Source organism: Haliaeetus albicilla, chromosome 11 (assembly GCF_947461875.1).
Source record: "Haliaeetus albicilla chromosome 11, bHalAlb1.1, whole genome shotgun sequence".
NCBI lineage: Eukaryota > Metazoa > Chordata > Aves > Accipitriformes > Accipitridae > Haliaeetus > Haliaeetus albicilla.
Window position 1 is genome coordinate 22923964 of NC_091493.1, and position 25606 is coordinate 22949569.

The 25606-nt window shown below is 38.9% G+C and overlaps 2 protein-coding genes across 9 annotated transcripts in view; one reads left to right on the plus strand and one right to left on the minus strand.

Moving 5' to 3' along the window:
• The first annotated feature begins 110 nt into the window (after positions 1-110).
• On the plus strand, positions 111-18209 carry NOC3L (NOC3 like DNA replication regulator). 2 transcript variants are annotated; one of them, XM_069796623.1, is made up of 21 exons: positions 111-209; positions 1546-1753; positions 2169-2295; positions 5290-5447; positions 5559-5615; positions 6672-6802; positions 7449-7610; positions 8377-8470; positions 8680-8855; positions 9073-9201; positions 9667-9798; positions 10125-10205; positions 10791-10891; positions 11360-11432; positions 11510-11573; positions 11661-11732; positions 12704-12885; positions 13130-13258; positions 13904-14001; positions 15850-15934; positions 17679-18209. In XM_069796623.1, the coding sequence occupies exons 1-21, from the start codon at positions 201-203 to the stop codon at positions 17808-17810; spliced, it is 2400 nt and encodes a 799-aa protein (XP_069652724.1). In that variant the 5' UTR covers positions 111-200; the 3' UTR covers positions 17811-18209. The 2 variants fall into 2 exon arrangements, with proteins under 2 accessions (XP_069652724.1, XP_069652725.1); XM_069796624.1 differs by lacking the exon at positions 111-209 and adding an exon at positions 431-959.
• A 981-nt stretch (positions 18210-19190) lies between these two features.
• Positions 19191-25606, minus strand: part of PLCE1 (phospholipase C epsilon 1) — a 167047-nt gene continuing 160631 nt past the window's right edge. For all 7 annotated transcript variants that reach the window (XM_069796616.1, XM_069796615.1, XM_069796619.1 and 4 more), the window contains 3 exons: positions 25382-25600; positions 24405-24614; positions 19191-23356 (listed from right to left, as the gene is read on the minus strand). In XM_069796616.1, the coding sequence (XP_069652717.1) occupies positions 24438-24614; positions 25382-25600 (396 nt within the window). In that variant the 3' untranslated portion in view covers positions 19191-23356; positions 24405-24437. The remainder of the gene's footprint in view (positions 23357-24404; positions 24615-25381; positions 25601-25606) is intronic.

The window sequence follows — 25606 nt, forward strand, 5'->3', positions numbered from 1 at the left end:
TTATTTATTTTTGAAGTGGGAGCGGCCCTTCCGCCCCCCCTCAGCAACGGCGGCCGCCCCGCCCGCCGGAGCCGGCTCGGCCTCCGCCGCCAGGGGCCGCTGTGGCGGCGGCGGCGCGGGGCGGGGGAGGGCTCGGCTCCGCCCCCGGCCGCCACTTCCGCTGCACGTCTCCGGCACGCCACGCGCTGGGGCCCGCCGCCATGAAGCCGGTAGGACGCTGCGGTGGGGGGCGGCGGGCACGGCGGGGCGGGGGGGGGGGCGGTGGCGGCCCTCGGGCCTCCGCCGCGGGCTCCGCGGGAGGGGGCTGCCGGCCTGTGCTGGCTCCGAGCGCCTGCCCTCGGGCCGGCGCTGCCGCGGCCGCGGGGCTGTAGGAAACGGCAACGCTCCCAGCGTCGGGGGCGGGTGGTAAAATGCGGCGTGGCGAGGGCGGGCGGCAGCTCTTCCCCTCACCGGCGGGTTCCCGGCAGAAGGCAGGTTCGCTTCTCCCCCCTCGCAAAGGTGATTTTGCCAAGGCTGAGGCACGGAAGAAGAAGAAATGCATCGCTGCTGTCCGTTATACCGAGGAGCGAGGCGTGGGAGCTGTAGCAGGGAGCGGGGTGGTCTGCATCGTGTCCTGCTGGCAGGCACTCGGGCGGTGAGGTGGCACCGGGAGACGAAGAGCAGAGTCCGAGCGGACTTGTGGGCAGGGGCAGCGCTGTCTGCAGCTGTTCTCGCTCAGCGTTGTGTCTGTGGTGCAGGGGCAAGCGTCAGCGGTGCTTCTGTCTCTTCGGCACCTTCCCAGTAGTCAAAACTAAAACGGGAAGCTAAAGGTGAACTGACAAAAATTCCGCATTCGAGGAGCCCCACGCTGGTCCAGCCACTCGTCCCCTTACTAAAGGGACGCATGTCCCCCTACCAAGACTCAAATACGATGGCCCATTTTCTCTCCACAGCCCTTGCCTTCCCACGCCCCTCGGTAGGTAAGGTGTGCTGCGTCCGTTTCCATCCCGAACGCTCTTGGGAGTGTTTTGCAGTTTTGGCACGTACGCAGCTTCTGCATCATGCTGTTCTGAGCCTTGCAGTGGGCAGCCTTGTCTCGTCCATGCAGCTGCTGCTCATGGAGAGTCCTCATCTGGAGGACGTTTGCCTGAGGCTGTGGCCTCGTACCAGTAGCTTAAGGTGCTCTAAGGTACCTTGTACCTTGTTGTGTGTTGGGGAAGAACAGCATGCTGAAGAGAGGAGACAGAGTGCTTGGGAGCGCACAGGGCAACGAACTGTGCCCTAACAATCTGTTTACCATACTTTGAGTGTTCGTGTGTCTAAAAGTGATAGACAGCAGGTTTAATAAATAGTTGTCAAAGAATGTTTCTGTAAAACATTCTTTGCAGGTCTCTCTTAAAAATGTGACACAGTTGGGTAAATTTGGAGCTAATGGATGATATGTGGAAGAAACACATTGTTCGGCCCTGTTAGAAATATCGACTTAATGAGATCTGAAACAGTGAAATAAATTTCACAAAGGCTATGAACATGTCAGTTACTTGTAGTTTTCTGTTTGTTTCCTAGAGAAAAAACACAAAACGAGTTCCAAGCTTTCGCAAGTTACTGAGAACTAGTAAAATAAAACTTGACAACAAATTAAAGAATAAACAGTACAAGCAGCAGAGTGCTGCTAAGAAGTATCGAAAAGAACAAAAGAAGTTAAGGGAGGCTGTCAGAGATGCTATCTCTAGAAAACCTTTTCCATTGGAAGAATGCAAGAAAAAACAAGTTGGTAAGTGTTTGCTCAGAGTTATTTTTGTAAGCAAAAAGGTACGAGGGTTACTAAATATCGTGCTGCTTCAGGTTGTAAAATTATGTATCAAGAAAACAACATTTCATTTTCTGTGTGCGAATAATTGCTGTTCTTGTTTAAAGGAAAGGGAGAGTTAAGAAAAATATAAAATGTAGCCATGCTGGCAACAAGATCTGACGGTTGGGGATGGCAGAAGTGCATTTGCTCTGATCGTTATTGGATGTTACAATAATGGGGCAGTTTTCAGGGATAACACAAAACACGTGCATGAAGGTTGATGAGCTCCAGGTTGAAGTAAAGTGTAAAATGGTCTCACAAGCGTAGGCAGGGTTAGGTTTCCAAGTTTGAATATACATACAGAATCTTAATCTGTACACATCATCTTCTAAAATAGTTGGAAAACAGGAAGAAGATGAGGAAGAAGATGCTCTTCCACTGGACATGATGGATGAAGATGACTTAAAATTAATGGAGGATTTGGCTCAAAAAGCATCCTTTTTAACCAGAGATCTTTCTTCTAAGTGAGTGGTGTTGTGATGTCTACTTTTTGTACTAGTTCAACTTTTTGTGGTTACTATGTAATCAATATGTAATGTAATACAAATATCAGGACCTTGCTTTCAGTCTGGTGTTTCATTGCCATTCTGGTTTAGTGTTTCCTTAGTCTGTCAGTACATTCAGTATTAATGTATTGATGTGTATCAGTACATTCACCTGCTCTGCCTGACCTTCAGGATACTGTTTCTGCACACTGTTCCTTCCCATGAGGTCCCTGGCTGTGAAATGAGTAGCATTCCTCAAACTGAAAGAAATGCTTTAATCTGTATGCAGAGTCTTTTATTCTATGTAGAGTACTCGGGACGTTCCCTGCACTTTGGGCCACTGTACTTTCCATGTTGCATTGCTAATTGCTATTAAAAAACCCCAAGGGTTCTGGAAGCCATGTCTGTAAACACATGTGACACCAAAACATTCATATAAAAAATTTGTTACCAGTTTTCTGGAGCAAGGTGTTAGGTCGAGTTCGCAATGAAATACATAGAAGGATAATGCTTCTAGTTGTAGAATCCTAAGTCTTTACAAATAATGCTTCTGCAGAGTAGTCTGGTTACATGATTGTTTGAAAATCTTAACTTGCCTTTTTTGGTGAATGTGAAAAGACTGTATGCCTAGCTGCTGTAGAGTGGTTTTAATTTTCCATGTAAACTTCAGTTTTCTTTAGTTCTGGAAGTGGTTGTTTCAGACTAAATGTTGAAATGAGCAAAAAGCATTTTTTTATTGTTTTCAAAAATAGCATTTCTTCTAGCTTTTTTTTTTTTGCTAGTTCCAGTACAAATTGTTAATTACTAATTAATAATTTAGTCTAGTTTCTAAGGAAAGTAGTTAATGGCTTTTTATTTCCAAAATTGCAGTTGTGTTGTACTCTATTGTATGGTCTCTTGTAGCCGCATTGCAAGTTCTTGAATTAAAAGAATTTTACTTTAAACCTTCCCCTCCCCCCAAACTAACTGGGTGTCACATAAGTTTCAAGTCTTGCAAAACTCAAAATTTATTGTGTGTTTTTATTTAGTGACATTTTGCAAGATGCAGTTCTATGCGTCTTGCATTCATTATGACAAGGCATTTTTAGAATGGTGGAAAAACACAATGGAAGTAGTTGCTCTTTTACCTGTTTTACTGTTACTAGCTTTTAGCTCCTTTCATAGTGTTCCCTTAAACTGGAAAATTTGTCTTTTTAATCTGTTTGATCAACTGTAATCATTCATAAGATCTTGCTAAATATTACCTCACTTATAAATTATGTGTTCATATTAGCACAGGTACTAATACTTGTGTTCTTATATACTTACATGCAGGTTAGAAATATAGCCTGTGAAGGGGTGGTACACCACACTGCATTATTTCTGTTATCCATGGAGAGTGGGGTGTGACACAGGCTTTCCAGTGAGCAGAGTAAAAAAGCGATAGTAGTAGTGGTAAAAGTTAACATGGACTAGGGTTAAATAAAAATGTGCACTGACCCACTCATTATCACATCCTGGTTAAGTGTCGATTGGGAGGTCAGGGCATCAAGGCATGGTAGGGGAGAGCGAGGCTGTGGGATATCTTAAGGAAGACACTGGACTGTTTGTCCAGTGAGAGGGTCCTAGTCCTGCTTGCTTGCTGGTGGAGTCTTTCATGGCAGGACTGCTCAGGGTTAAGTTTTCAGTGAGCCTCAGCCCTGCCAGGGCACCTGCTCATGCAGTGGGGGAGCACAGTGGGGAGGGAGGCAGGTAAAACAGCACTCTGGGCTAGGTGAGAGACAGGCTGTGCTGATATCTTAATAGTTTCTATTTTGCATCTTTGTATTTTCCTTACTCTTTTCCAAAATTTTTAATATTTTAGAGCTGAAATCATGTTTCCAGAGGATGTTTGCCTTTACAAGCTTCAGCTGATTTGTTCACTGTTGCCTTACTTTGAAGGGTCCCCAAGTCCCTTACTGCTACATGAATGGGAGCAGTGCCATCTTAAAACCTGTCAGCTAGTACTAGGGTTTCCAGATGTGTGGTATGACACAGAATTTCCCTTGTTTTCACAGCAGTTGCATTTTCTTCATGCTCAACAGATCAATCACAGACTTATAGAATTCCTGTGCTCATTGAGTAGGCAGCTAGTACTAGGGTTTCCAGATGTGTGGTATGACACAGAATTTCCCTTGTTTTCACAGCAGTTGCATTTTCTTCATGCTCAACAGATCAATCACAGACTTATAGAATTCCTGTGCTCATTGAGTAGGATTTGGGTACACAGGAAAGGTTTGGTCTGCACGGGGACAGCAAGGCTGAGGCTCGTGCACTGTCCTTACAATGCATGCGTAGGGTGACTGTGTCATGTGTGCAGGGAATCTGGGTAGTCTCTGGGATGTAAAACTACTTCTCATGCAAGTGATTTTTACTTTCTGAAGCCTAGCAGTCTCTGAGCCCAGAGCTTTCAGAGCCCCTCAGATGTCCATAGTTGAAACTCTGCCCCTTACAAGAACAAAAGCAGTGTTCCTGTTACAAGACAGACCATGTGGCATAAAACAGATAACACACTTCATGTACCTGTACTATAAGCAGTTACACCATTTAATTAATTTTTTTTTGTAAATTCAAAATCAGTGCAAGGATTTTGCATGCATGTGTGTGTTTACACTCATATGCCAACATTTCAAAATTCATGGAGTTGGCTGCCCTGCCAGATCAACTAAATTTCATTTTGTCTTTGCTCCATTCACATTTAGTTTCCTATAAAAAGGAGATGGGAAGCACTGTATTGTCCTGAATTCAAAGATTCTATACGGATACACATTAACATTGTTCGACTGAGTGGTGACTGGTGCTATCAATGGTGAACACGCTCAAACATTCCACTTAATAAGATCAGCCATTATTTATTTTTCTAAGTGCGGACTTTTAATCCAGCTAGTATACTGTCATACATGGTTCTTGTCTAATTAGATGGGTAATTCATTTAGTTTGCCTTGTATTTTTTAGTGAACCTGTTCATGTCAAAAAACGAAAACGTGAAAGTGTGATTGACAAATATGAGAAGGTGCCAAGACGCATGCAGACTGAGCCAGAAAAAGAAGTCATCCATCTGCTCCCCATCAAAGACAAGGGTGGCATTATTCCCCAAACTATGGAAAAAAGAGGTAAGACACAGATTCTGGAATTGGTATAGTAGCCAAGATGTGTATAATTTATTCTTTTAAAATTCCACAGTGTTTATTACATACTTGACACTAAACACTCTATTTTTGCAGTTCTCAATGTTGCACAGGATGAAGAAGAGGATGCAGAAGAAATGGAGGAAGAAGAGGGTAATAGAACATCATGTTTGCTTCTTGTTGTTTTTTTGGTTTGTGGTGTTTTGGTTTGGTTTTTTTTTCAAATCACTGACATATCTGAAGAGTACTTTGCTATTCCCTAAGGAAGTTTGTAATTTAAGTGTATTTTGTTTAGGGTGGTTTTGAATATGTTTATTACCATGTTGCCCCCAAAGCGTAACAGTGATTCGGAGCTTGCTTTCTTACCTGTTAGGATCCCAGGACCTGAGGAACAGCTGGCTTCATAATCTGTTCCTTAAAAAATATTTTTGTTTTCACCTGGAACTGATGTTTGCATGAAGTTCCTTATATCAATTGTGTCATCTTTGCTAGTGAGAAGGGAAATCTTGGTCTTACTTAAAGAATATATGCTGTGGTTCTAGTTTGATTACTCTGAGGTCATTTTGAAATGCAGTTCAGGGCACAGACTTGTGCTTAAAAGTGTCTGTCTTTGTCTTTGAAATTTTTTGCTTAAAACATCAGAATACCAGGAAATTCAGATTTCAATTTGCAGTTTGCTATCCAGTTAAGAGTCATATTCAAATGACAATTGCAGTTGTAACTCTGCCATTTCTGGGTCATTATTCTCTAAATATAATCTGAAGTTGAGGAAGGACATACTTGTAGCAAAATAATACTCAGAAAACACAAATAAACCAATTGTATTTTAAAAGAAAAAGTGAATAGTGAATAATTTGCTGCAAATTGCAGAGCACTGCAGTTTCTTGGCATAGTTGGGGTCATATGTTGAGTTTATCTGTTCCCACTGTACTTGGGGAATACCATTTGCAGATTCAGAAACATTTGGTGCATTTCTTCTTGAAAGCATAAGATTTTGGAGTGGAGCAAAATTAATCTCTGGGTTAATGTAAGCCCTAGCAAGGTCATTCTTAAAGCTTCTTTTACTGTGGAACTGCATGTGTTACTCTTATGTGGGGTTATCATGTTACCCATCTGAAATGCAGTATCTAGAACTGTAGTTCGCAATGTGGTATTTGTAAAGTGGCTTCCCTAGTGACCCTCTTTTCTAACTCTTGCACCTTGTGCTAGACTTTAATGAAGAACCCCTGCCTGTTCTCACTCCTGAGGAAATGTCTGCTCAAAGGAGACAAAAGCTGCAGGAAAGGAAGATGCACATAGCTGCCTTAGCATCTGCCATTCTCTCTGAGCCAGACAACAATGTAGGTAGCATGCATGTATGTGTGCCTGTGTTGTGCAGTAAGTCAATAAATAAAGATCTGAAGTGACCAAACAATAGCAAAAGCAGAAAAATACCTGGGTAGAACAAGGAAAAAGGTCAGTGTTGTATCATTTTTCAGGGGGTGGCAAACAGTGAAACTGCTGCCATAGGTTGTTAGAAAGGATTTGAATCAGTTGAAGATCCAGGTGACTCTGTTTGCTCTGTTTGGGAGTAATTTGTCCCTCTGAATATTTGTGATTTTAGGAATAATACTGTCTGTGGTATTTCCTATCCAAACTACCTTGTTCCTTAAGCATGACCCTTATTTAAGCTCTTATTTCATGGTTGTATCTGACAGTTCTCAGTGTTTCAGGATATGCTAGTAATTTTCTGTAGTTCTGTGCAAGTTTGTTCCAAAGATAAAAATTTCCAAGATAAAAATTTTCTTGGGATACCTAGCATTTCTTGGCCCTTTATGCAGTGCTAAGTAGTGTCTGAGTAACTGCTGAGGTAATGGCTTTCTCTTTCTAGTATTTAAAAACGAGGCATGTTTCTTATGGCAAACTTTTGCTGAAATGTACATTGTGCTTGTGGATTGGTTTGTGGCTGATCATCAGCTGACTTTGTGTGCCTCTTTTGTTAATCAGATTAAAAAGTTGAAGGAGCTGCGTGCCATGCTGATGGAACAGGATCCTAATGTGGCCGTGATTGTTCGGAAGCTGGTCATGGTTTCTTTGATGGAGGTTTTCAAAGACATTGTGCCTTCTTACAAAATTCGGCCTCTGACTGAAGCAGAAAAAGCTACCAAGGTGAAATATCAAATTTCTTTGTAGAGTATTGTGAGTAGTTCAGATTTTTTAAAGTTATGCCAAATACTAATACTGATTTGTTTAATGTGAATTCATAGTTTTGAGTGAAGGGTGACAAATACACAAGTACTTGTGGAAATTCTGAAACTGTGACACTTTCAAGGGCAGAGGTCTTCATTTTGAACCTTTAATTCTTATGTACTTCCTTCAATAAATAGGTGATATGCTGGTGGTAACGGAGGGAAAAAATAGTATATGAAAGTAGTATACCAAAGGTGGGTGACTTTCATTATAAACCTTGGAATAAGATGGTGTTTTGTGTCACACTGAAGGGAACTAGAAAGAAAGCAAATTATGCAACATTGTCACCTAACTGGCACAGATTTCTTTGAAATGTATTTAATGATTTGCTGAACAAATGCAGAGTAACTTGTTTTCTGGAGTTTGCTTTTAACCAATTCTGGAGAAAGTTTCTTGAATAAAGGTAGTGCAGTTTACAGTCATGGCTTTAAAATAACATCTAGTTGAAAATTTCACTTCAGTCTCTATAAATGAAATAGGCCTAGTTGGAAAAAGCCCTCTGAGCACAAGAACATGTATAGAAATACGTAGAAATGTTTTTTTAATACATTTCTAGGAATGTCTGTCTAGATGAAAAAACTACTTAGGTATCTGATATTTATTTTAAAACTTTGGGTTTTTTCACCATTGGCTAATTTCAGGATTTAGCTCTCCAAATAAAATTTTATTTGTATTATGTTTACAGGTTAAAAAAGAAACTCAGAAACTGAGAGAATTTGAAGAAGGCCTTGTAAGCCAGTATAAGTTTTACTTGGAAAATCTGGAACAAACAATTAAAGGTACAGTCAACACTTCCCATTTTTTGTAGCAAATGCAAAATTGTTTGCAGCATCACAATTTACCTCCTCTGATTGAATGCTACCTGCTGTCTTTGAAATAGTACTTGCATAAAATACGCAGGAGAATGCCTGCAATAACTAAAAATGCAAATATTTAGAAGCTCCCCTACATTCTGAACAGTAGTCACTAAAAATAATATTTTGTGCAGATTGGAAACAAAAGAAGTTGAAGAAAAGCAATGTCATCTCATTAAAAGCATATAAAGGTCTAGCAGAGATAGCAGTGAAGTGTCTGTGTGAGCTGCTTGTGGCCCTACCTCACTTCAACTTCCACAATAACATTATCGTTCTCATTGTTCCGCTCATGAATGATGCATCAAAAATGGTAAGTGATTTTCTGATTAGGGAAAGAGTTTTTGTTTTGCATGAAAAATAATCTGTTTCTGAGCTTTATTCCACAATATCCAGATCTTGTGGCCATATCTTTTTGCTGTTTCACTGGCTGTGTCCACTTTCTAATTAGTAAATACCATCAGTATTACCAATTAGCTGTTGTGGTGGACTTGGCTTTACAGAAGAATATGTTTGAATTCACTTTTCAGATTTCTGAACTGTGCTTTGAGGCAGTTAAGAAGCTCTTTAAACAAGACAAGTTGGGCTATGCTTCACTTGGTGTAGTTAAGGTCATTTCTGGCCTTGTGAGGGGTAGAAATTACGACGTCAGACCTGAGGTAAGAGTCTTTCTGTTGTACTACACAGTTTTCTTCTGTCAATGGTTTAAAAAAAATCTGAAAGTTCCAGTTAGTGCAGCTGTTGGCTATAGACAAGGAGAATTTTCTCACTCTGTCAGAACACAGGCAGCTTAGGAGCAGGCTGAGCCGGAGGGTTAGGAAGAGAGATATGGGGCAAGGGAAGGAGACTGGGAGGAGGAGATCAGTTCCTGACAGAGACGTGGGTTGTTAGGCAGGGAGACTTGAATTGAGAGAGGCAAATGGAGGAGTGGATAGAAATGGACAGTGCTGGGGAAGGAACTGGGAGCAGAGATGAGAGATAAAGGTATGAAGGAACAGGAGAGGAGTAAACAGAAGAACCTTTGACCAGCAAAGCCCACTAGCTGGAATGGAATTCAGGATTTCTTACCCTCCATTCCTCTGTTGTGGATCACCTTGCATTGTATTTATTTTATTTTACAATAGGTGTTAAAAGTATTTCTTCATTTAAGAATTAAGGAAGTAGAATTACAAAAAGATTCTGAAGACATTGCACCAAAGAAAAAGTTCATGACTTACAAAGAGAAAAGAAAAAATCTTTCAAGAATGCAAAGAAAGGTATGACCTGTGCTTTCTCATGCTCTACTTCAGTGAATTTATCTAGCAATTTGTTCTAGCGATGATTGCACTTGTCCCGTTGCCATTGTTAACTCTCAGCACCAGTGATTAGTGTTTGCGTTGAACATTTATGAGGTTCTACAGGGAATTGGTTGTTTCTGATAGGAAGGAATATATCTAAGCTGGTTACCCTGTAGCATCACAGGGTAACTTAAGCAACTCGCCAGGCATAGAAGATTTGTTCTCTGGGTATCTTTGGAACCTGGATATCCAGGCTGGTTGGAAACATTTAATCTGTTATCTTAAAATCAACTGTATGTTTTCAGTGGAAGAAAGCAGAAGAGAAACTGGAACGAGAGCTCTTGGAAGCAGAAGCATCAGAAAGTAAAGAAAAAAAACTGAAGTTGGTAAGTAATTTAGAGATTATTTTCCTATTTTTGCAAAATAGCAGCTCCTAACCCTTTTGTAACCAAGTGTCTCCTCTCCATTCCAACCTGTCAGCATTCCACCCCTCTGGATAATGTTGGCAGCTTACAAACATTTTGCCTGTGCCAGAGGTCTAGGTTTTAGTAAACCAGGCCCTCTCAGTTTACCCAGGAAAGCCAACTTAGCCATTCCTATTTCCTTCTGTTATCTGCACAAAAAGGTATTTGAATCCATTGACATATGTCCTCCAGGTGCCCTGTTCCATATGACACTATGTAATGACTGTTACCAGCCTCTCAGAGTTGCCTTTAGGCAAAGGAAGAGTGTGGCTAGCATGGACTGAGGGGTAAGAGAGGCTGTTTAGCTAGGAGAGTGTGAGGGGACAGAGTAGGGAGCAGGAGAGCAGGACTTGAGCTTTTCAGCATAAAAAGAGCAGAGATGGCAGTGCCAGGACTGGTTTGGAAGGCCTGAATGCAGGCTTGGACAGAGGAGCATTTTCAGTTGAGTTTAAGTGAAGTAGAAATGTCTGTTTTCCATGCTTAAGTATTTTCTTTTCTTTTCTTCAGCACACAGAGACCTTGAATATTGTGTTTGTAACTTACTTTAGAATCTTGAAGAAAGCTCAGAAGTCTCCACTTTTGCCAGCTGTGCTAGAAGGTCTTGCAAAGTAAGAACTGGTCCACCTTCTTTTGTGTGTGTTAGAAAAGACATAAAGCACTGAAGGGATTTTGGACTTTGAAAGGGATTTATAAGCAGTGAGAGAAGATGGTCCCTGACAAATTGGTTGAAATTCTTTTATATCTCAGCTGAAGTTTTCACCTACTTCTAAACATATTTCAGTGTGATGTGAAATTTCCCATGATAGAACAGATGTGATGCAAACCCAGCAGGGACCGATGTGATTCCATTTTTTTTGTTTGATTACTTCCTGAAGAACATGAGCATGTCTCTAGAGCTATAGGGAAGCCGTGATGAGCAGCTGGGGGGCTAAATCATCCATCTATGTGAAGATAATAGATGTTCAGCATTTGATTTTGCTCCGCTTTTAAGGTGTGGATTTTGGCAGTTCAAAATACTTTGAACTAAGTTTGCAGATAATGTCATAGTTTAAAAATAAAAATCTCTTTGATTCAAGGTTTGCTCATCTGATAAATGTGGAATTTTTTGATGACCTGCTGATTGTCCTTCATTCTCTTATTGCATCTGGGGTAAGTTGAGTGAGCTTCTATTACAGTTACCTTAAAATTATGTTCTTTTGGGTACTTAATCAGTTTTGTATTCTTAGGGTTTAAGCTATCGTGAGAGCCTTCATTGCATTCTCAGTGCTTTTCATATACTCTCCGGTCAAGGTAAGAGATCTTTAAAAACAAACTTTTGTCTAATATTCTCTGATAAATTAATGGACTAAATGTATTTATTTGGGATTATGTCAATAGGTGATGTTCTTAACATTGATCCGATGAAATTCTACACACATCTTTACAAGACACTGTTCAGCCTACATGCAGGTAACTGCAGATTCTTATTTTCATTTTTTACCTAGATAATATTTATTCTGCTTGTTTGGTATCATAGCCTTAATATAGTGTTAATAAACTACAGTTGTTTTAAGATACCTGAGTTCTGATGAGATTACTGTCTATTTTAATGTACTTTTTTCTCAAGTTGCACATTGCACTACTGCAGTACAAACACTAGAAGTATTACTGCAATACATGGTAACAGGTTCTAATCATGTCATTTCATTAGGGAATTCTAAGTATGTGATCTTGGATAAGCATTTATCCTGTCCTCGGTTTATGGTTTTTGACTTATAGTTGTTTCTTTTAGTGGCATTTTAAAAATTATCTATTTTTTCTCTAATAGAGAAAAATCTCTAATTTTTTGTAATATAATTTTTAAAATAATTTCAATTTAAATTCTGTTTTCTAAAATCTTTTGGTTTGTATTTCTCATTTTTATAATTCTGACATTCTAATTTTCTAATCTAAATTTTCTAATAATTCCCAGAAGCTGAATAGTTTATGAAAAAAGATATTTATAAAGTTTGAAATTAACAGTTTTAATTAAATTCATAAATGTATATTCACTAGAGAGGAAAGATTGAGAAAAAACATGGTACAATTCTGGATGGGTAAAAGACTAAATCTTTGCACCATTTAACAATTCATAAAAGATGATATAATGAATGCACTTAGGGTTAAAACACTAACTGCTTCTAATGTTTAGACATTTTTGATGGAACAAATGTTTTCTTACAAAGGAGTACAGAAACAATGATACATTTTTTCTGTTCAAAGCTGGACTATTTTTACCAAAAAAGTATGGATGCTTATGTCTGTATCGCATTAGTGCTGTGTTTGAACCTCCTAGCTTTCATGCTGTTTCTCAGGTTCCAGTGTACAGTCAATAGCAGAGTATTTAGCTGTATGTTCCTCGAAATGGTTATTTACTCTTTTTATGAAATTCTGCTTTCGAGGTGGTACCAATGGTGATACAGAGATTGTGCTCCAGTGCCTGGATGTCATGTTTGCCAAGCGGAGAAAGCAAGTTTCCCAGCAACGAGCTCTTGCTTTCCTAAAGCGACTTTCCACACTTGCTCTTCATGTACTTCCAAACTCCAGTGTTGGCATCTTGGCAACAAACAGGGTGTTAATGCAAGTAAGTTTTACTTGTTGGAATTTTTAGCTTACTGGTTAAAGGTTATTGGATTTTTGAACAAATCGATTTTATGCAAAATATTTTGAAGCATCTTAAGCAAGAGTGATGAAAACAGAGTATCCTTAAATGCTGCTGAGACTGAATAACATGGAATGAATCCTGAACTTAGCTTAACCATGTTATAATTGGATGTGTAATGTAAGCTACTCAGTCTTTTTTTTTTTTTTTTTTTTTTGTGTTGTAGACATTCCCAAAGATGGACCTCTTACTAGACAATGAATCTCAAGGCAGTGGAGTTTATCTTCCAGAACTAGATGAACCAGAGCATTGCAATGCTCAGAACACAGCTCTGTGGGAGCTGCATTTACTGCAGGTTAGTGAGTAGCTGAGTGATTTGGGAAGCAAAAGTCAGCAGTAAATAGCTGCTAAATGTTTATATGCTTTACACAAACAGACAACAGAGGTCTTCAGGCTTATCAATCAAATCTGGCCCATGTGAGCCTATTCCATACAAAGAGGAAGAGCAGCACAGTGGTATAGGGAAGGAGTGAGCTCAAAAGGGGATATTACACAGCCCCTATGATAGTACCACACTGGATCTTACTGTAGGTTGCCTAATAAGACTCCTTTAGAGGCTTTTTCAATCTGTTAAGTTCCCTTGCAGTCCAGTCCTTCTCCAGGGAGCAACTGACACCTTGCTCCGTCATTCCAGCCAGGGCTTAGAGTTTGGGGTCTGGGGATGGCTTCCTCTGCCCTTTCTCCTGCCTTCTGGGAGTAAGAGTTAGATTTAACTGTGGAGTGTTATGCTCACAGCATGACATACTAGTGAATAGATGTATGACTGGGTGTTCTCATTCACTTAACTCCAGAAACTGACTGATTTTGGGGTGCTTAGTTTCTCTGTCTAAAAAAAGCAGAACCTTCCATCTTATTGTAATGGAAATAAATGTGAGAATCCATGATAAATACATTATCCCTTATCCCTTGGTCAATTGCCTTCTTTCTTCCTTTCTTTCAGAGACACTATCATCCAACAGTGCAGAAATTTGCAGCTCACCTTATTGTTGGAGCTCCAACTGAAGGCTCAGGAGCTCTTTCACTTGATTTGAGCCAAAGGTCAGTTATCAAAGAGTTGTGTTTTTAGAAGTAGTGTCCTGAAAAGATGCTGTTGCTCATACTTTATTAAAGGAATCCCTAAAAATAATTATCTGTAAAATTAAAAGATTCTGTTCTTCAAACTCACTTTCTTTGTTCTTCTGCCAGTACAGAATGTTGGCTGCTTTTTTCTTTTTTTTTTTCTTTTCATTTGAGGCTTGTTGCCAGGCTGTGACAAGGGTAAAAAAATCTCAAAGTGCAGTGTGCTTTCTTCCCACGGGAGCAAAATATTTGCATTTCCTCAGTAGCAGCCCTGATCTGAATATGAATCGGGATCACTGAACCATGACTGTCCAGTGTAAACCAGAAACCACGTTGCAGCGTAATGTCCATAGTATGTTAAAACATAAGAACAGCCATCCTGGTTCAGACTAAGGATCTAATTCAGCATCCTGTCTTTGGCAGTGGCTGGAAGCAGGTGCCTCAGGAAGAGTAAAAATAGGGCAAGCATATAAGACACGTGCTCTGAGCAGTGTCCTAGCCTCCGACTGGTTTCAGCCTGGTAGATTTCCTGAACCTGATACCATTTTCTGTTTAGTACCTCTTCATGGAATTCTTTTCAAAACTCTTCATTGTCCTTTGAACCAAAGCACACATCTTGCAAATACAGCATTGTTTGGTAAGGGTTCCATGAGTCCACAGCTCATTATGTTAAGACCTACCTTCTTTTGTTTTGAACCTGGTGCCAGCATGCATCATTTAACAGTCCCTGGTTCTTGCTCTGGGAGGTGAAATAACAGTCTGCTCTAATACACTCTTTCTGTGCCTCACATGACTTGGTGGACCTCTATCATATTGTCAGTCTACCATCTCTTCTGGCTGAAGGGATCTGGCCCAGACAGGAGCTGTTCCATACTTTTCATCATCTTTGTTGTCTGTTCCTGAACTTTAACGAATTCAAGTATTTAAAGATTAGGGAATTGGAGACTCAGATGCAATATTTGAGATGTGGGTGATTGTGGATTTATACACTGATGAAGCTATTTTCTGTCTGTTCTCTGTTTCTTTTCAACCGCAAACAGCATTAAGATCACAATCCCATGAAAGTACCTGTCATAACAACAAGATTTTTTCCTTAAGTGATAGTGGTCAGCTCAGACCCTATCATTTTTATGTGAAGCTGAGATTGCTTTTCTCTCTGTTTTTCTCCACACTAAATTTCATTTGCCATTTTACCAACCATCTCATAGAGTCTATCTGCAGTTCTTCACAGGCAGCTCATTCTTACTGCCACAAATAACTTGGTACTCTCCAGCTTATCTTTGAGTGTATTGAAAAGCGTAGGTCCTGGCACAGACCTCATACTTTCTTTCTGCCATTGCAAAAACTGATCATAGACTCCTGACCTCTGTTTCTTGTCTTTTAACCAGTTCTTCTCCCATGTGATGGTCTTCCTGGTTCTTCCATGGCTGCTTAGCTTTCATAAAACCCGTTGGTAAGGAACTGTTGGAAATTCTAGCAGATTGTATCAGCTAGATAACCTTTATCAACTTTTTTTTTTACTTTTTCAAATATGTACAAGGCAAGCAGCGACTGCTTGGAGCTCTGCCAAGCCAACAGAAGAGTTTTCTTGTCTCCCATTTCTTCCTCTGTCCCCCAGCTGAGTATTTAGACATATTGTACTTGCATTGTTTCCCAGCTGTTAGCTTCTGATCTTTTCCAGGTGATGTTCATCACTCTGAGGAGTTCCTTAAAGCATGGCGGAGGGTGTGAATGGCGTGTGTGGGACAAGCTGCTCTTGGTTTGGTGATGTATTATTTGAAAAATGTATCTAAGGGCATTTTTCTTTCACTGTGTTTTTTGCTATAGGCCTGCTACAGAACTTTTTGAGGCATACAGTATGAGAGGAATGACTTTTAATCCCCCTGTTGCATCAGTAACACCCAGAAGAAAGGTACCATCTCATCTCTCTGTGTCCTTTTTTAACCATGATATACCAATATAACCTGTATCTGCTGGCTCACTATGCAGTGCCCAGGCATTAGCACACCTAGTTTGGCTTTCTGGTTTCTGTACTTTCTGTGTCAAGTATTTTTTTTTAACTGGCATAAGATAGCATTGACTATAAAGAAGGAAGAAAAGCTCTATGAATAGTTTCACCTCCCATAGCATCTGTTAATGTAGCAAGATGAATGTGGTAGCTATTATTTTACTTACCTTCTTTTGCATTTTGCAGTGGTTCAGTGCAGATTTCTTGTCCCTTTTCTGTAATGATGAACTAATGTTTGTTCAAAAAGCAGTAATAAAAAGCTAGCTCTCTTTCCCCAGTGTGGGTAGCTGGATTTCCAGAGCCTTTCATTCAGTATGTAGAAGGATACTGATCCCCATTAGTGTCACTTTATAGCTTTAAAGTGTAAATTCAAAGGGAACAAAGAGCTAATATATAGAGGAGAAATGGGTGAACACTTTTTAAATCCTCAGCACTGGATGTGTTCCAGATGCCAACCTCCATTAAATGTCCAGTGAGTGGTGTGTCCTTTTAAAAAGTGGTAATTAATTTTCTTTCTTCCTAATGAAAACATTGTAACCTATTAACCTTGTTAGTGCCTCCAATTTGTAACTAACTCAGTAATGTCAGTTAAAGCCTTGAGAGCACAATTTTTTTCCATTTTACAGAAGCAACTTCCAAAAATGTATTTGTACTTAATTATTCTGTCTTTTTACAATGACTTCTTGATGTGTCTGTCCTACTAGGGTGTTAGATTAGCAGCCCTGACAGAACAAGGCTGGGAACAGCAGATAGGAGATTTGTATAGGGCTTGAATAAGGAAATGCACAAGCTCTTTAAGGCAGCAGAAACAAAGAAAGAGGAAGATAACAGAACAGACTGTCCATAGGTGGTTATAATGGACATAACTGGGAAAATTACCTTGGGGTCTTGCCTGCTTTCTGGATGTTTGGCTCATTTATCAAATTTTGGCAGTATCTAAGTTTTACCGTATCTGTCCTGCATATTTTTCTCTGTGTGCCATGCTGCCATTGTCTGTCAGCACCTCCTCCCTGCTGACAGAAGCTCTGAAGTGGAGTTTCCTTTCCCTGTGCACCACTAACGAGAGGATCTTATTTGTCCCTGAGTGCACAAAGTACTCGACTCTGTGAGTGTTAAGACTTGAACAGGGAGGTATAAATCATGTGCATGACTGTCCCCATCTGAGCACCAGGAAAGAGTGGAGGGCTTCCAATCTGGCTGCAGGCAGAAGGGGTCTCTTGAGGCAGGGTCAAGGCATTCCTTTCTGACTCACAACCTCTACTGTTAGCATTATTGTTTTCACTGGCCTTTTGATCAGAGATGCTTGATTTATTTTTATAAGGTGTGTTGAACAGGAAGCAGTGTGTAAGCACCTTCAGAGCTGGAAGCTGTGGCTATTTGTACTAGGTATTCTTCCAAAGCCCAGCTTACAACAACAAAAAAATCCTCACGAAAACCATGAGCTTATGAAGGACTGCCTGACGCATGGCTTTGTTGCTAGCCAAGTGAAACTTACTGGCACGCCAGATATACATGAGCTGCCAGTTCCATAGGTCTAGTCTAGATGACCCGGGGCATGGGAGGGAAACAGGACTGCTAATTTAAGCTATGCATGGAAAACACATACTGGCCTTGTTTAGTAATGCAACTAATATTCTGTAATTTTCAGGATACATTCTCACAAATGGATTCATTTATAGATGAAGAGCTAAACAAACAGCTTCAACACCACATCAGTGAGACTGTTGTTCACAAACCCTTGGATTTTGCTAAACACTTGAAGGAATCATCCTTTTCATAAATGTATCTATCAATCAGTCATGTTCAGTTGGCTTCTTAATTATGGAGGAAGATTGGCTGAAACAGATTTCCACTCATCATTAAAGGAATTCAAGTAGGCTTTTGTTTGAATATAGAAACACACAAAAAATGTAACAGCTTTTCTTCACACGGAGTTACAAGGCCTCTCCACTTAACCACCAAGCCCATGTGCTCAGGCTTGGGAACCACCATAAACATTCACATCGGTAATTTAAAAAGACACAAAACCAGGTCGTTTTAAAATTGTTTTAACCATGCATTATAGTATTTTTGTTTATATATTTTCTAATTTTTATAACAGAATATAGGCATATGTGTTTCTGAAAAATCACTGGGTTGTGTTGATAAATTAATAAATATTTTGGAAATTTTAACATAATATTGATGGTTTTGATGTTTAAGATACCTAGAGATTTGGAATATGTATTGCATTTTTTCTGTTTTTCTAACCATTTATCTCATCTTGAAATGATTTTGCAATTGGTGGGGTTTTTTCCCTCCGATGAATCTTGGTATTGGCAAATTGAGCCTACTGAATTCCAGTTCTGAGCTATCATCTTGATTGAATGCTCTACTACAATGTCTTCAATAAACCATTGCTGTCAAGAATACTGGACAAATTAAAGGTAAGAACTTAAATCTTTTTTTTTTTTTTTTTTTTTTATCTTGGAAGTAATTTTTCTCCCCATTCTCTAAATATTAGTTACTGCTTGGTTGTTTTAGAATCCATTTTCAGCTGCATGTTGGCTTTGCAAACAGTAAGTAAAATATATGAAATAACTTAAAAGTGAGTATTGGCTTTATGTGAATTCTATTCTACAGGGGAGTGTGGTGGGCTGTCCCTGGCTGGCAGCTAATACATTTTGTAGTGTTTAGTCTATGATGTGATAATGATACGTGTTGTAAGTTTTGCAAAGCTTCTGTTCAAGTCGCTTAACCTCCTTACAATAATCAGAAGATGATTCTTTTTCTCTAGGTATTTAGTCGCTTATCCTGATTTATGGTTCTTAGATAGTTTTATAAGTAAGTAATTTATTTTAATACACGTTTTTAGTATTAATCAGACTAGTTCACCAAATTTCAAGTAGTTAAACATGAATTCACAAACATTTTTGGAAGACATCTCTCTAATAATGGATTAGAAAATACATATTTTACTATGTAGATTACAAAACTGCCTACATAATACTGATGGTAATACATGTGTTTCTATCTGTTTAGGGTGCCATTCCCATAGCTTTTGAGTAATTCTTTTTAGTTGTTAAGTGTTTGCAACTATGGATGTGATTTAAATTCTGAAAAATTCCAAGGGGGCCATTTTCCAGTACTTTGTCAGTTCAGGAAGACAAAAAGCAAAGAGTCAACATCTTAAACCATTTATTTTTTTTACAACATATACAAATACAAGTTTAGTCTTCAAGTCAGCAGAGAGAAAACAGTCCAGGTGGAGAAGTAACTTTTAAAATTGTTCATTTTACATAGTTTCCAAACAATGTAAAGACTGGCACGTAGTGACGTTGCATTGTCAGAATCCTTTGACATGCTTTAAGAGGCAGACGAAGACAACTGTACAACTAAGTCATTCTGAAATATCCTATGCATGTATTGGAGCGAAATCTGTTTACTGTTGTTTATTTTTGTGTTTAATTTGCTAACTCTGCCAAATGTCTATCACTGTTGAAGTTACAAAATATTTATCACAGACAGGAAAAATGCCACCATTGTTTGTTAACATTTAGTGGGCTACCCTAAAAGTAAACTGAGTTTTATAGTGGACTAGTAACAGCCAGTGATTAAAAACCAAATGTTAATTGAAGCATTCAGAGAGCTAGAGCAGAACAGACAGTTCAGTTTCAGAAGCTGCAGACTCACCCTTTCACTGAAATGTAAAGCTACCAGCAAGTTCTTTTTTAAAGACAAACTATGTAAGAGAATGTGTTCTTGAAATACTTAGATATTTCCATGTTAAAGTCTTTAATTCTTGAAAGCACGTGATTTCTAGAAGCAGACGGCTTTCTGAAGATGGCTATTGAGATATTTCATCTAGTAAGATTTGTAGCAATAAAAATAATATGACCAGATTTTAAAAATTAAAACTGACATAATATTTTTTATTCTTATAACTACTAAACTTGGGATCAGTAAGATAGATACAGGAAACCCTCCAGGCGAGAGGAAGTACCTCCTGGTGTGCCCCAGTTCCTGTAAACTGAGTAGTACTGCAATGAGGCCAGGATCTGTGGCTGCCCAGCTTTTGTCCCATAGTGTCACACCACTGCAAGCAGCACATGCTACACAAGGAAAATATGAGAAATTGATAGAAACGTAACAGTGGTTTTAGAATAGTACAGAATAAAATACTTCTGTATTTTTGCCAATAGGCAACAGAGCATGAGATTTCCACCTGTAAACTGTTCAGCGTGAGACTGAACACAGACTGCGTGTTTCTGGAAGGTGTTGATTATTTACATTCCTTTCTTTCAAACTTTGTCCTGGAAGCAGCTTCCTGTAAATAGTTTGTAATGTAAAAATGAATGTATTTTCCTAATTGATGTCCATGCCCAGCCAAAAGCACAGAAAGGGACAAAGTTATTTTATCAGTCTGTCTTTCTTGTCATAGGAATGTGTGGACAGGTATTCCTGCAGAAATAAAATCTGTGGCTAAGCAGAATAAACTTTCCTATTAGAATAATAACTCAGCACATGAAATTGGTTTAACTGGGCTTTCACAAAAGTTAACATCTCCCCCCCCCCCGCACCCTCCCAGCCCTTTAATGCTTCAACTGGTGGTGTATTTTCATTATTTCATTATGACAACACTTGGAACCAACACAAAGGGAAGGATACTGTATTCCTTTCCAACCCCAAAATATATACATTTCACCAACAAAAGTTTACTCAGATGTTTACCAATACCTAAACTTGAAATTGATATATGTACATTAATGAAAATACTGGAACAGTGTAATTAGCTTTACACAATTCCAGATGTCTACATGCCTACAAAGTTGGGGGTTTTTAATAGCCAAATATTTTGTTGTTCTCTTTCACTGTGATAAACAGCAGCAAAAGCAGCTTTTGTCTTTGATGAGGAAGATACTTATATTAATAAACTGTTCCCACAGCTAGAAAATTATTGTATTAGCATCAATAGTACAAAACTACTGTTTTTAAATTGCCACTAGACTTGAGGCTAGTCTTAGACCTGTGTTGTGTTACACAATGTGACATTTTCCCAAGGGTTTTTTTTTCTTTTTAAATCTATGTGACAAAACCATTAGTGGATGATGACATGGGCGTAAGAACTTTCTCTGTTGAATCTCATGAATTAGCAAGCATGTCTTCCAGGCTACTGTGATACTGCAGGTGATGTTAACAATTTTCAGTGCTGCTCAATATAAGGAAAAAAAAAAAAAAAGCCAAACAGGTAAGGGTAAACTCCATAGGAAAGTAAGTATTGTTTCTAAAATGCCATAAAAACACCAAAAGAAAAAAATTCTTAGTGATGTGAAATTGCTAGTGTTAAAATAAGAGAGAATGAAACTAACAATTAAAAAAAACCAGTTGCATTAGTTGAATTGTGCAGTAGGTTGATGTAACTATTTCCCAGTAATTCCAAAGTATTCCAAAGCAAACTGCATATAAAACTATGGATAAGAAGTTGTCACTTTTAACATTTTACTGGCTATCAGTCTTGCATTATGCATGTGCCATGAGGGTGGGGCAGGGAGAGAGCGTACCTCATACTTACAGAGGCTGGCTCTCTAGTTAGAATTCATAACACAGAAGTGAAGAGGCTGAGGCGGTTGGGTTTTTAATTGGATCATAGTGCTGAATTGCAAAATGCTGTTTTGCTACATCAGTACTGAAGATAAGCAGTGGGAAATGCATGGCCTCTGGGAAGATACACCATGGGGAAATTTGACTTTTTTGTGTGTCTGTGGTTATTTTGGTTATTTTTCCTGCAAGCTGGAAATGACCTCAAGAGGGCACTTTTTTGCTTTGGTAATGGCTATGTTGTAGGAATTTTCTGTAGTGTATAGTGAAAGACTTCATAGCTTCTGGTGACAGAATGCAGGTTCTCTCTGCTTGCTTTTGTGCCAGTTAATGACTTTGCTTTCTTTTATTTCATTTTCTAATTACTGGCGGGTGGGGGTGCTGGTTGTCACAGGACTACTGCCTGTAACTTATTGCCCTTTCATCCTTGCACTATCAAACATAAACCTCATTTTAGTTACACTGCTGTTTTATCCATTGCCTGATACAGCTGCTTAGGAGCAGCAGTGTTTTGTACTCGAGTGCTGAAGTTGATGTGGAATAATGGAGTACACGAATCACTCCCTGTATTCATGGATTTCTTGATGTAGTCACACCAGGTAACTGAAATGCTTTGTTTAGGGATTGCTCTAGGGAGACAAAATGGAGCAATTGTTTCGTTTGTGCCCCTGTAAGTTGGTATGGATTCTTTTAATTAACTAAACATGTTAGTAACTCCCATGTAGGGGAAAAAGAGACAACCACAACTAACTTAAATATCAAAAGATGAATTCAGCAAACATAAAACTTTACAACAGTGTTTCTATGTAAACAAAAACATCAAGAGTTATACTATAAGAGCTCTTTATACTCTCTGGGTTTAACAGACAGGTAAAAAGACATTTCCTGACTGTATGGAAAAATGTATTTTGAATTCAAAATTTTGAAATGTTAATTACATTTATCAATGCATTGTTTTGAGTTTGGTCAGTTTGGGGTATTAAATGTCTTGTGCTGAAAAGAAACAACCAGAAAAGTTCAAACATTTTTTCCTCTAAATCCAGAGAGAGGTAAAAATTCTGCATTTTCTAAAAAGTAGTATATGATAAATATATTATACAATGGCATGTACTTTGGAACATGATAATAAATATTCTTTCTTTAAACACAAGCCTGGAAAACTAGAATTCATAAGAAGAAAATGTTGTTCCTTGTCAAAGTAGCACTACCAGTTAGGTGTATTTAGCTATTGTACATTATTTTGTTAAAGTAGATAAACCATAAATAATTTGAGCTTTTTGTGTATATTCACCAAAGTTAAACAGATATGCGAAGGAAGTTACAGTATATTTAAATCTCTTTACAATCACTTAACACAGTGTTTAACAGAAATCTCCAGGTAAAAGTGCATTATTTTAATATAATACACATAAAAGAACACGCTGGTTCTCTGCCTTCAGTTTCCCTAGAGACAACTAGCTAAAACTATCTTTTGTTTAAAAAGGGGAGGGTGACGACACATGTTTGTTTACAACATATAGTCCAAGAAAACTTCTTCATCCTCCTATTGAGAATCTGCAGATGTGAAGATACAGGAAGAGGAGAATCTTCCAATAGCTGACAGGCATCTTTCAAATCTATGGCATCCCACTTACTTAGGATTCCCAGATTCTGGATGTTAATCCAGCAGCATTGCCTGGATTAAGCACCTATAGCACAGGGCACACAATTGCTGACCAGTTCAGTCCGCAGCAGGTTCCTTCAAAGGCACTGCAGAAAGATTCAGTGATGTAAATTCCAGTTTTCAAAAAAATGAAAGAACAAATGTAGAAGAAGAGGGAATGTGATGGGGATCTCTCCATAATTTACTTTGGTTTTCTTGAATTCGGATTGTTTTGAGCATTTAGGGTTTTAATAGTAGCCTAGAAATAAGGTATCAAATTTGTGCCTTCATATTTGAAATATTTTGCAAATTAAAGTATTACTTCAATTCTGTTAATGTAATGATTTAGCAATAGTATGCCAGTGCCTGTCAAATAATGCTTTAATAATTAGGTGTATGTGGAAAGAAAAATGTAGTCTTAAATTGGCCATATGTGAGATGGGATTATCAACACTGAGAAAGATTTCTTCATTTACAATGAGCTGTAACAGCACTATGCAAATATCTGGTTAGTGTACATCAGTGGACAAGTTACATGTACTATCTTCCTGTAAACAGGACAGTCTATGTTGTGTATTCCATTTGTTGTTTTAAGTTAAGTCAAGCAAGATGGAAGAAACTGAAGAGATACAGAAAGGATAGTAAAAATGTTTAAACATCTCTGGCAGAATTTCCACAGAGAGAAATTAATACTATGAACTTGTTTTAACTAAAAAGATCATCGTCAATCCTGATGATTTTATTATAAGCATGTAATAAAAATTAACAAAAGTTCTACTGGATACTTCGATTTACTTTGGCCCAGAGCAAAAGAGTAACAGGACATTGTTAATTAAGCACAGTTAGTTGATTAAAATGCGCATTATAAAATCAACCAGGATGCAATTTTTTGGGTTTGTTTTTTAAATGAGCAGAGAAAGTGGGTGAAACTCCAGTCTTCACACCATTCTGATTCACTGTAGCAAATGCCATAATAAATAACCAGAGCCCTTGCTGATCTTACCATGCCGATGCATACTAATGCGTAAGGCTTTTCATGGATCTTTCTGTCAGTCCCTTGTACCTCGCTATGGTTTAACCAACCACAACTTTGAAAAAATATTCTGTAAACCCTGTATTAAATGATTGCTTAGCGTTAGAATCAATATCTCATACCTGAATAGACCGTACTGTAGGCAGTGGTGGTTATTATTCCATGTCACTAAAAGTCAAACTGCACGCAGACCTTTCATCCTTGCTCTGCGGACTGTCTGGCAAGACCTGCAGAGGTGGCGATATGAATCCCCGATACTGTTTACTTGACTTGGTTAACTTCTTGAGTTCACTGGTAAAGGAAATGCCTTTTCTTTTGTCATCTCGTGCTGCCTGTAAAAAAAATAATTTGGATCATAGAAGTGGTTTAACAGGCTGTCTGTTAGCTGTGAAATACAGAGTTAATATGAAAACACTTAGCGTATTTCTAAGCAGGCCTCCCTTTTGAAATTCAGTGTTGCTGTGCTTTCATAGCCAAGCACATTCTTCTGCTTGTTCTGGATAAATTAATTGAAAATTATGCGTTGTCAAAGATATGTTTAGCAAATTTGGTATAAACTATATAAAAATCTGTGCTTATGACACAGTTAGTTACTTTAAAGCAACTGCTGTGGATTGGTGGCATCTGCTGGAAGGGAGAACACAGCTCCTTCTCCCAGCAGGCACATACTTTGTTCCTGCCATTTTCCAAAGCCTGAGATAAAGCAACAGAACAACTTTTTCACTGGGCAGGAATAAAGAGGACTTTATTCCAGTAGTTTTTAAGTTAAGTTCTGCCCATTTGAATAGTCCTGCTTTACTATGAGGGGGAGCATGCCATGCACAGCCAGAAGATTTTGAAAACGGAAAGCTAGTAGCAAAAGATGAAAGTAGTTCTGGGATTTGCAGGCTGTGAGGGAATCATGTTGCTGGATTAACTGATGCAGGTTTGCAAAAAAAGTAAGGGAAGTGCAGAGAAGAGAGGAATCTGCTTTTTGTTGTAGTCTCTTCTCCCCACTCAGCCTCTTGCCAGTCGTGTCACCGTCCCATTGAAAGTAGGTTCCCATTAAGCTGATCATGCACCATCTATAAAACCTGCTGCAAAGTATTTAATCTTTTACCTGAACCTGTTCTTTGAGTTTAAGGATAAATTTTCCTGCTCCCTTCCACTTGCTTTGGGCCTGAAACACACACTCTTGATCAGAGAGAATCCTCTGAGATGGTTTAGATGTCGAGGACTTTTTGTTTGCTGGCTCTTTCGTCACCTCTTCCAAGAGCACGTAATCGCTTGGATTTGGATTGCTCAAAATGCTGTAGGAGTATTTGGCTTTACAAAGAGTCTGTTT

Coding starts and splice junctions, on each gene's coding strand:
- NOC3L (XM_069796623.1), top strand. Junction 13,259..13,903: donor GGGAGCTGCATTTACTGCAG/GTTAGTGAGTAG, acceptor CCTTTCTTTCAG/AGACACTATCATCCAACAGT. Junction 14,002..15,849: donor TCACTTGATTTGAGCCAAAG/GTCAGTTATCAA, acceptor TTTTTGCTATAG/GCCTGCTACAGAACTTTTTG.